Source organism: Pararge aegeria, chromosome 25 (genome assembly GCF_905163445.1).
Source record: "Pararge aegeria chromosome 25, ilParAegt1.1, whole genome shotgun sequence".
NCBI classification, from domain to species: domain Eukaryota; kingdom Metazoa; phylum Arthropoda; class Insecta; order Lepidoptera; family Nymphalidae; genus Pararge; species Pararge aegeria.
Genome location: NC_053204.1, coordinates 5605484 through 5617832, shown reverse-complemented (window position 1 = coordinate 5617832; position 12349 = coordinate 5605484). Strand labels below are relative to the sequence as shown.

The window sequence follows — 12349 nt, the reverse complement described above, 5'->3', positions numbered from 1 at the left end:
GTAGAATCTTAATGACAAAAACCATATCACGAGATAATATATCCAGTTAAATTGACTCATTCGAAATCAGAAAGGCTTGTTATTATTTGCACTAAGGATCAGACCGGCTGTTCAAAATGGAAATGCAACCCAGGATTCTTGGCACTATTCCACGTAGTCCAGACTTGTTAAGTAATTCGTTTATGTTATATTTTAAGCTATAAGTTCATTAGTTTTAAATTATGGGTTTTAAAGATAAAACTCGTACCATTTTTTTTTTTATTTAATTAAAAGTATACAAATCTTTATATCTAAACTAGCGGACCCCAGCGCCATTTTTCGGGTTGATTTGTGAATCTAAACCATCCAGGGTGCCACCCAAACGCATACCGAAAAATTCATTCGAATCGATCCGTTTCAATCAGCCGTTTAGGAGGAGTTCAGTTACATACACACGCATACAATAAATATATATATAAAGATATACCTAACGGGTTTAAAATTCTATTCTTAAGAAATATTCAGCAAACATTTTGAAAAGATAGCAATTTCTTTAGACAGATTTTAGGTATAAACCTTAATTCATATATTTATTTATACGAGTATAACTTCACGCAAGTTTCGTATAATCTACACACGGGATATTATAAAATACAAAATCGTAAATTATAGTGAATCCTTATATGCCGGAAAACTTTGAAGAAAAATATCTTAAAAATTGTGGGACAAAATATAGGAAGTTATCATTCAGAAATATGAGTCTTTCGCACACAAGCACAAATATTTTCAAGGCAGATACTGACATATGCCTACTTTTATGTGCCGGGCGTAAAGTTAAAACGACAATACATTTACGATAATGTGTGGTCGTTGGGCCTGTAATGGATCCCGTCAGTGTCTAGGGGGTAATATTGATGTCCCTTGATGCCCGCGAACTAGTCCCAAAGATGTATTCGGCTTTTACGATCATCTAAACGTGGACGACGGAAACCCTGATCGAGATATTAGTGACTTTGTGAAACTTCCCTTGATATATTTGAATATTATTATTATAGAATACCCGGATAAGTTTTTGAGGGCTTCTTATTAGATCAGAGATCAGATTTCTTTGTATTTTTTCAAGTTAACCAGTACAATCGAGTGTTTACAATAATAATTCGATAGTATCGTTAGTCAGGTGCAATACGTCACGAGCATGTCGAGGTTATGGGTAACGTGAACGAATTAGTTTTCCTCCTAACAAAAATCGCTCAACGCGGCTAAAAGTTTTTACTTCTAAAATAAATCCAACCGACGTCATAATAAGTACTAAAAAAGTATGTAAAATACATACAATGTATGGCATAACATTCTTGAAAGTCACGAAACGAAAGATTTATGTCTCGGTGCAATAAAAGTTATACAATGGGAGAATGGGGGGGGACGCGGCGGGATTCCCCCAGAGTAACACACAATCGCGGAATAAACTTTTAAATTTTAAAACTAAAAATACGTTCTGATTTCAAGCGTTCAACTTAAATCTGTGCCCGAATTGAAAAAGTTCCTTGGTGATATATTTATAAATGTTCGCTAGACGCTCCCGCAGTTTGTGACTTATTGAGTGGGGAGAAGTACGAGATTCGAGAACTATAAATTAATATAAATACGCTTGAGCTAATAAAGTTTATGTTGTGCATGTCAGGCTGTATATGGAATTCCCGGGTATTTCGTTGATTTACATGATCTGTGATAAATTCATCTTAAATACCCACAAAGAAATCAAACTACGCTTTTACCTGTGTGTAAAATTTCGTCAAGTCATCAATACGCGTGTTGACAGCGGGGACTAATCAGCAGATTATAAACTTCAGTTGACAAAAATCAATATACCACCACATACCACTGAAATAAATATTGAAGCAACGCTGCACTAGAGACGTTATCGTCAAAACCACTACAAACCACTCTCAATCTATTTTGGTAGCAGTTCTTATATCATATACACTAAACCACTAAAATCAATACTCGCGATCGCATTTCGAAGGTTCAGTTCAATCCCCATAACCAGATTTTTTTTTCAGTTGGGTACGATAAAAGTTTTCCATAGACAATTGTAAAAGACAGCGCAAATGAAATTCAAATTTCATTTGTTTGAAGTAGTAATATAAGAAGTTTAGAAAGGTCAAGTTTGTCTCTACTACTGTTAAGAAGACAAATTATACGGAAACTCAGTTGTAGTTCTTCCAGATCAATTACTGTCTCATAAATCAGTTCTAACATCTGTCAGTTTTGAATTACCTAGTGATATACTCATCGGCTTAAATATTGTGTACAATACAAATGAAAACTTGAAATGAAATGAAAATGACATTGACAAATAAATTTAAATGAAAATGGAATAGATAAAACTGAAAGTGAAATAAATACAAATAAATTGGTTGAAATTGAAATGAATACTTTATTTCAAGCTAGATAACAAAAGTTATAAATAATAACGCACAACGCAATGTATCTGTGGCATAGGCAGTCATCGCTAAAAACTATCTCAACCAGGCAACCTAGCAGAGTATCTCATCAATACAGAATTTGTACTAACAATCGTCCAATTTGAAGGCATTTCTAATACTGGAAGCATATTATCACCCATTACCTCAATTACCCCCATATCTCCATAACAAGTCACATGGAATCAAACGTAGCGCAGTAACCAATTGTGACATCAATATTATAATTTATTCGCATACATATCCCCTACCTTCCCATCTGACATCTTGTTAGGCTACAGTTTATCGACGACTATTTTGATTTAATTAATGTTGATATATTCAGGGACTAGATTAATTACCATATACTCGTACAGATAAAAATAGCAAAGGTATTGTTAGGCATTTCATGTTTTGCAAAATAAAAATATAGTCGAAGCTATAAAAAAAGAAATAATATAAAAGAAAAAAACTACGTTGTAAAATTTGAAATCAATGACCAAAACTATAAATTTTGTATTTCTATTGTTCTTTTATTTTCCTAACTTCATAGTGGTGTACAAATAAAGAGAAATAAATATAAATTTGAAAAATATGATATTTAATCAAATATATTTTTTATGTATGATAAATTATATCAAATTAAAAACAATCCCATACTCACTGGTGGGCCTCAAGACGATTTCCAAGGTGTCGCTCCCATAGTCATTGGAGACGTTGCATTTGTAAACACCGAAGTGTCGAGACTGGCTCTCACGGATTGTCAAAGTGGAATTGACGATGCCACCGGGTTGTAAGTCTTCACGGAACAAATAATCCTGCATAGAGATTAGATCTTGTTTATATGTATAATCAATAAATAATATTCAATAGAATACGAGTATCTACTAAAAAGGCAGGACATATTATTAGTTTATGACAACAATTTTCGTTCCAGAAAAGTTCCTAAGAAGATATATCAGGTTTTTTATTACCGCATTCATTTGGAAGAATTTTGTACAGGTTTGCGACACGACAAAATATCACGAAAAAACATATCCTGACAGTGCGCTTTTTTTAAGCGCCTCTCAGGTTTTTAAAAAAGAAACTTGCGTTAGAGTCCTGACATGGATTATAACAACCATCTGATCGAAAATTAATTTTCCTTGATAAATATATTACAAGCCCGAAATTGGGTCACGATTAAGCCACTATAATATTAATCATCCCTTACAATATTGATTACTATTGTTACAAATTACCCTTGTCTAATAACTTAATTAGGGCAACCTACAATATCATGATTACAGTATCAATTTCCTATAGTTGTAATTTTGTTTAAAGATTCATCATTATCACTATCATCAAATTAATAACACACAGCTTGGTAAAGGGTTCTTATAAAGGAGAAAATAAAAGTAAAGTTTTTTAATAACTAAAGCTTTTTTAATTGCTTCAAATTATTTCGGTGTACGCTTAAATTTTTCTTTCAACCCGTAGTTATTATTTTGAGTTTAATTTTTCGATATTAATCTGTTGATTTCGATTTAAAGTTGCTTGACATTATAAACATACTCTTAACCGTAAGTTTTAATGCCAGTTACGGCAGTTTTTGCACAAAAATACTGTTTGAAAACCCGAATATAAAGACACAAAATGCGTTAAATGAATAAAAATTCACAGAGTAAATTTTACTATTTGGTCCTAATTTTTATGACATAAAATATTGTTTTTAGTTCACTTACGAGTATGTATGTAATTATACTCTATGTATATGGGCAAATAGAAAGATCAATAATAGTCATCAAATATAACAACGCTAAGAAAAACACTTCAACTAGACAACCTATTGACAAAACAAGACTTTACGAGAATCAATTTCATTTATTACTTCATTAATAGAACTCACGTGATCGTGAACAGTGTCGATTTCCTTGTCTTCATATGTCCATACAATTGTATCTATTCGAGGTACGGAGAAAGCGGCGCATTCTATATTCACTGTGTCACCTTGAGAACCGAATTGTGTGTGGTTGGAGATGATTTTTGGTGGTCCTAAAACAAAGATTTTTTAGTAATTTGGTAAGTTTAGTTTTGCTACAATGTCCTCATTTCTGTTTCTATCACCTAAAGATACTCCGAGAATAGTTCTATCCATTTCTCGCTGTGTGACCCTGAGACTTATTATGAGAACCAATAGCATCCACGTTTTGGAGCCGTAATTGATCACTTACTTTTCACACTTACTTTTCACAATCAGCTTATTAAATTGTACTAGTGAATAACATGCGATTTAATAGTTTATTAGATTAAAGCTAAATAAGATACGCAGAAAATCCTCATCCTGGATAAAATAATAAATTCAATTTAAAGTAAACTAAATCACAAACATCCGCTGTTACATAGAGAAAAGGAGTACGTAGGTATTTATATATTATATTATTTTATATATATTATATTATTTTATATATTTATATATTATATATTTAACAATGTAACCTTTAGCTCCATAACAATTATCAATCATTCACACAAATAATTGGATATCGAAAATAATTACGGTACAACTGTTAAAAACATTATTTTCTAAATATCTAATCAATTTATTAATTAAATTATCATGTATTGTAGCTTCTGTATCTAATAAATCTGTATTAACATCAATGTCTAACTAATCAATTTACCCTTTTGTGTTGAGTTGATGGAATCCCACTCTCTATCAAGGTTGTTTCATGTTTACTAATTTCGATCGTTTTAATTAATTGTACAAATTTAAATAATTTGAATGATAATGGCCGCTTCACATCGTTTTAGTATCTGACTAAGATTATTTTTATGCTGGAAGCTGTCTATATCATTCTAGTGATATTGACTGCTTGAGAGAATGACTTTGGATTGTGTATTTAGATGATTACAATCGCACATAATGGAAGTAGACCGGCCATTTTATTTAATCCAAAATCTTCAGATGGCAGATTAGCAGTGCTGTCCTTCTTCTACTCTTCCCTTTAGATATTGCAGCATACTAGAGATTTACTCAATAATTTAAGCCGGGCGTAAGTAAACCAAAAAAATTTAAGCACTTCGTATTATTGCAGCAGCAAAAGAAATCTCATATCTGTGTAACAAAATAAGACTATATTTTATTTGAAAACCTAGCCTATACCCCTTTTCGTTTTATTATTAAGTTTATTTTTATTTTTAAATCTAGTTCAGGGGTGTTTATAATCTATTAATAAACTTCTTTTTCCGTATTGGTTCATAATCTATGGTACTACATAATGACAACATTTATTGGGAAGGCAAAAATATTTTGACAGAATTTCTTCAGCGAGTTTTACAGCTCTCACTAAGTTTTTGTGACACATTATTATAACAAGTTATTCTGTCATTAGAGTAATTATAGTTAACTCACAATAGTGGTAATCGTGGTATGAAATGGAAGTTAATCAGCACAGGGTATTTAGGGTTTACTTTACAGAAACTAGAAAGAACGTTAAAGATTTGTGGATGAGGTGATAATTTATGGTAAGGTAAAGGTATGGTAAGATCAAAATTGGTTAAAGCAAATAAACTACTTTGCTACCAATCATCAAATGATTGCTCTGTTTGTTCTTGAAAGACGAACCAACAAATTATTCCACCAGTACATACACGCAAAGAACGGCATCTGTTTTATTTATTTTAATGAAAAAAATACTTGTAATTATTTTACTTGTATTATTTATACTCCTCAGTATTTCCGAAAACCTTTTACGAATGTGGAAAGGAAATGTGGTTAATTTGTCCTAGATTCCATTTCCTTAAACGGCGATGATATTTTTATTCAATAAGCGTATTACAATTTGATGTAGGGTGGCCACCCTACCCTAGTTTGCGTATATTTTTGTAGTATGACCAGCATGATTCGCAAGGACGATATTTTACTACGATTACTTAATCCACTCTATTGATCTATGTTAGAAGTTAAGCTACAAGACCTTTATTCTTTTTATTATAATATGTTCGTCTCTTACTGGGAATATGGACTTCAATGGGAGGACTATATGCGTCTGACTGAGTTAGGTCACTGTGACCTTGGGTACATAAATAGCACAAAATCATTGGCTACCATTTAATAATATATCACTTGTGTTTAAGTACTTTCTACACTGTTCCTCACCTTTGATAAATATAGACGCTTCGGCTTCAATTTCGGGGTATCCCTCCACACTAGCTTTACAAAGGTACCGCCCTGAGGTATGTGTGTCGACGGTTAACGTCAGGTTTGCAGTCCGGCCCACTCTCTGAAACAAACGTTTTATTAGACTCTACTTCGTTGGTGTACGGCTCCGGCTTATACAAGTACCCTTGATACTAGATTGCATACATCCTAACCGTTGATGGTTTCCTAGTATCGAAATTCAATAATGCTAGAGTAAAATTGAGATTACTTGTCTTTGGTGCTTAAATACCTATGGTGTACACAGTAATTTTTCTGTCTTTCAATTTCGACATTCCCTTTTCTGATATCTAACATTAACTATCTGATAAAAAACATTAATTTCTGCATTCAAAAAAGAAGCAGATCTAGTACCTTTTCATATATTTTTTCGGATGAAACGATCGCTAGCAATTAAATAATTTGACACCGCCGCCGCAACGCGCCGCTGATACATGATATAGGTTCCTTTTTACATACAAACTATTAATTTATAATTTTTGTTGTAATGATTTCAACACCAGTTTAAAATCTAAATAATTCTGCCGAGAATTATATTCTTTTAGTCCCTTATACCGTACAAAGGATTTAGGTATTTTGGGGCCGTATACTAGGTTACATAAAATTATGAATTCGTTTAAAGATATTACAATTTTTCAATAAACTCTTTCAAAAGTTCAAAAGTTTCAAGTTAAAAGTAAGTTCGTAGAAAAGTCCTATTATAGTATAAAGGATTACCGAAATGATAAAAAAGCTCAGCAAAGTATGAATGATTGCTCTAACCATGTTGCTGGATAAATGGTTTTTAATTGACAATGTGGGATAGTGATAGCAAAAAGAACCGGATAAGTTTGCTGTGGGCTTCTTGTTTGACCAAGGAACGTTTAGAACCCTCGTAACTATAGTTTTAAGTTAACATATGTAGTTATCCATCATCTCACAACCATGTATTTTCTTTTAATTAACGCATCAAAAGTTCCATCGATTGAGTAAAGGAACATTTGACGATTATAATTATTTCCTGTCCCTTTTTTTATAATTTTATAATTTTTATAGTGTTTTACCTACAGGCACTTGAAGGAAATATCAATTCTATAAATTTAATTTAATTTCCCGTCCTTTTGTTCTATTTTCCATGCACATTTTTTACATTCCATAATTTGAAGTTCAATAAGCTAAACTTAGAGTGGTTAGTAGTAATTATTTAGAATTAATAATTCTAGTCCACTAAACCTACCTCATAAGTGGAAAGAAAATAAGGTGGCGTGTCCGGGAAAATCTTGATAAGAATTAGTAAGTGAATGTTAGTGATCGTATAAAATAAGAAAGTCATGCTTTGTTTTAGGCAGCCTATTATTTTCTATACTTTGTTTAGAGATTCCGACTTTTTAATAAAGTAAGTCTTAACTAATAAATATGGAAATTATGATTGTAATAATTTGGGTAACTTTTCGACGCAATCAATTACTGAGTAAAAACATGTGAAAATACATTAATATTTTCCAGAGAACATTAACTACAAGAGTCACTGGAAATTGCCCGTCTTATCTATTATCTATATATCATCATGAACGTTGCTGTCCCTCTCAAACGCACGGGTCTCCTCTCAGAGTTGATTTGTATGTGTGTGTGTGTGTGTGTGTGTGTGTGTGTGTGTGTGTGTGTGTGTGTATGTGTGTGGTGTGTCTGTGCCTTAATTCAGGTATCAAATGAAAAGGCTTGACTAGTAGGATGCTATACACTATAATACATTTCAAATCCAAGCTCCATCCACCACCAAGAAACAGCAAACTACATTTTGTTTTCAAAACTCCAACAACATGGGCTTGACTAGTAGAACAATGTACACTGTTTTTTTTTAATTATACACTGAACAATAGGTTACTGATTATTCTATAGGAAGATGAGTGTTAATTGTACTTATTATTGGTAATACTCACAATATTAGTGTCTTCCTCATAATGCAGCCATCTTATTTCCGGTGCAGGAAACCCGTCGACGTCACAGCTCAGTGTTACTTGTTTACCGACTTCCGCTTCCACGTCTTTGGGGAGAGATCGTAATGATGGGGGATCTATGGACAGAAATAAAACCTTTATTTTATCTTTTATTGAATAATGATTCTTGTGGTAGAGTCACTACACACAGACAGACTGGACGTTTTAAAAGTGCTTATATTAGGCTTACTTGAAATAAATGAATTTAGAATTTGTGTGGTAAAGTTTGGATGGTTTTATACATTTTTAATATTACTCGACTTGAATTAATGTCAGGTAAACCTGAGCGGTTGTGTGCACCACTCAAGTATTGATAAATGCAATAACAAAAAATAACGTTTTTTTATTAATTAATAGTAATCCTTCGGACTTATTGTAGTTTCGATATTCGGACCGAATATTATGCCCTAATATTTCAGACTTATTACGACCGACTCAAAGCGTTGATAGCTCAGTGGGTAGGACTGCGTCTTCGCTTTGGGGGGGCGAGTTCGCATCAAGAATTAAGAAAAGTAAGAGGTGCGCCTCTAACTTTTCTAAGTTTTGTGCGTTTTATGTAATTAAAATATCACTTGCTTCGACGGTGAAGGAAAACATCGTGAGGAAACCTGCATGCCTGAGAAACCTCCATAATTTTCACAAAGGCGTGTGAAGTCCACCAATCCGTACTGGGCCAGCGTGGTGGACTACGGCCTTAACTCTTTCTCTTGTTGGGAAGAGAGCCGTTCCCTGTAGCGGGCTGGTAATGGGTTGTCACGATGATGTGGCTCAATAACTTGTTAAAAATGTTTAGTTTATATGCTGTAAAGTTTTAAAAAGGTTTTGTAGCCTGCTAAACTGTAAGTAGTATTTTTTTTTTAACCTAGGCTAGTCACTAGAACATGAACTACTGTAATACAATTTTTATAAATAAATAGATATACTACGACAATACACGCATCGCCATCTAGCCCCAAAGTAAGCGTAGCTTGTGTTATGGGTACTAAGATAGCTGTTGAATATTTTTTTATGAATATAATACATATAAATACTTATAATATACATAGAGACACCCAGACACTGAATAACAATCATGTTCATCACACAAACATTTTCCAGTTGTGGGAATCGAACTCACGGCCTAGGAATCAGAAAGCAGTGTTGCTGCCCACTGCACCGGCCGGCCGTCAATTATTTAATTAACAAAAAAAATTAAAACAAAACAAACAAATTTATTTTAGGTGGCATGAAAACATCACACTCATGTTCCTGCAACCCCTTTACATGATAGTTTGTTAGTAAAATGTCCTATTTATAATTAAACTCTCGGGAAATGTATAAGAAAATAAGCTCACAAGTTATCTCAAGGGCCTCGGTTTCCTCGCTTTTCCCGACGTCGTTGAAGACCATGCACTTTAGAACAGCTCCGTTGTAGGCCCTCGAAACATTCTTTATTTTCTGGAACAAAATTGGATACATTATTATGACGTAATTATGAAAATTGCATACAAAAGTATCCCTATCCCTACTAATATTATAAATGTCAATGTAAGTTTGTTTGTTACGCTTTCACGCAAAAACGACTTAACCGATCCTCATGAAACATTGTACACATATTCTTGGAAGTGTTAGAAGTAATATAGAATACTTTTTATCCCGACATTAAGCTCGGTTCCTTTGGGAGAGGGGATGAAATTGTTTGACGATTTAGCACCATAACTCCGACAAATTATAACCGATTTAAATAATTACTTTTGTACTATTGAGGTTATAATATGTGTTTAATATAGTCAAATTTAATGCCACATGAAAAAACTAAATCAAACGCAGACGAAGTCGCGGGCAATAGCTAGTAACTGATAAATATAAGTATCCTTGGTGCAGTGTAATTGTGCGCTATTATTCTATGAGTTGAGATGGTAATTTAAGAATTCATAATAAGAATTCATAAGTTATTAAGAAAGTTTTCTCTGGTCTGGATGGCGGATTCGGCTATGGCTAGTTACCATCAGGAACGTACTGCCAAGCTATTTAGAGTTCCGGTACGATGTGCTCTGTTGAAATACGAGTATAAATAAATGACATAAAACATATAGTATAAATACTATGACAATAAACACATGGCCATCTAGACCCAAAGTAAGCGTAGCTTGTGTTATGGGTACCTGCTAAGATGATACATAAATACATTCGTGTTAATCACACAAACATTTCCCAGTTGTAGGAATCAAACTCACGGCCTTGGACTCAGAAAGCAGGGCGTTACCCACTGCGTTAACCAGCTGTCAAATTTATTAAGGTTCAAGAGATACAGCCCGATAGACAGACGGGTGGACAGCCGATGCTCAGATAAAGGGTCCAGTTGGCACCCATTGAGCCCTAATAAAAGTGATTCGTGAACATTGTTAAAATATATCTATACGCTACATTCGGGTTAAATTAAAGACCAACTTTATTTTGTGTTAACCGTTAAAAACTGGACCGCTAAACTGTTAAACCGTGGAGTTAAAAGTATAATTGCAAAATTAAATTCTTGCGGTGAATTTTTCGAGTTTAAATCTCTTTATAGCGATAAGTTGACAAGTTTTTAACTAGAAGCTTAGTCCAGGGAAATACATTCGAGTGTTGTTTTATTTTATTCAATTAAGAGTAATCCGTTGTTTTTTGACTTTGACATAACGCAGATGTCTGTTATTTTGTTGTTTTCATTGTTTGTTTATTCAAAGTACGACTCAAATACAAAGTTGGTTTGGATTTACCAGTTTGAGCTTTAAGTTAGAATTTATATTATAAATGCCGGAGTGTGCCTTTCTGTATATTTGTTTGGCTAAACCACTACACCGTTCCACCAATCCGCAATGGGCCAGCGTGGTGGGCTACGGCCTAAACCATTCTATATTATGGAGGAGACCGGTGCCCTGTGGTGGGCCGGTGATAGGTTGATAGGAGGATAGCTTGCAACACATAAGACACTTCTTATCCTGAAAAAGCTACGTGTTACATTTTGCAGGTTTAAAAAAACATTATCTGTTACCCATAAAACAGTTACACAAATAGACAAAGGTCGCATCCTGGGACATTTAAAAACCCAACAACCAAAAAAAACAAATATGCAGGAAAAAGCTAGAATAAAATAAAATATTCATACAAAACTGACTCGAAAAAAAAAAATATTGAGTACAAATTCTCAATACGAAAACTTTTAGACAATTCAGTAAGCAAAATACATAAGTTTGAATAACAGAATATTTTCTACAGCTTGGAAATAATAAAGCCGTATTGTATAGAAATAACTTTAAGTAAAAATAAATTTTCTCGTCGTGAATTTTTAAGTTCGCAATTTTTTAATAGTAACAACTCCAAGTTACCTAAGAAGGCTTAGTTTGGTAGGTAGCGTACATTTTAGGAATCACTTAATTGCCACCGCTAAGTTTAGGCCAAAATTCTCATAGGATACCTCAAAACCATCCCGATGCTATAGAGTTTTGTCTTGGGATTCAGAACTTTGACTTTGGATTTTGATATGACACGATGCAGATTGTACTTATATGCACAACGTTATTTCTGTCATATACACGTAGGGGCTTATAAGGACCTACGTATACAGTACAATAATGGCTTCGGAGTATAGATGGCGCTGCCGCGATTTGTGAATCAAAAATGTTTGCAAAGAATCACGTTGATGACTTCTATGCAATCATGAGAAAAAGATCTGCATCAAATATGAGCTGAATGCGCGGAAGCTCCAACAG

At 33.5% G+C, this 12349-nt stretch overlaps 1 protein-coding gene across 1 annotated transcript in view; it reads right to left on the bottom strand.

Moving 5' to 3' along the window:
* The window catches only part of LOC120634931 (irregular chiasm C-roughest protein-like), a 76143-nt gene that overhangs the window by 12841 nt on the left and 50953 nt on the right, over positions 1 to 12349 (bottom strand). Inside the window, exons 9-13 of the mRNA XM_039905824.1 lie at positions 9953 to 10055; positions 8562 to 8695; positions 6583 to 6706; positions 4330 to 4475; positions 3106 to 3259 (exon numbers count right to left, since the gene is read on the bottom strand). Coding sequence (XP_039761758.1) covers positions 3106 to 3259; positions 4330 to 4475; positions 6583 to 6706; positions 8562 to 8695; positions 9953 to 10055 — 661 coding nt within the window. The remainder of the gene's footprint in view (positions 1 to 3105; positions 3260 to 4329; positions 4476 to 6582; positions 6707 to 8561; positions 8696 to 9952; positions 10056 to 12349) is intronic.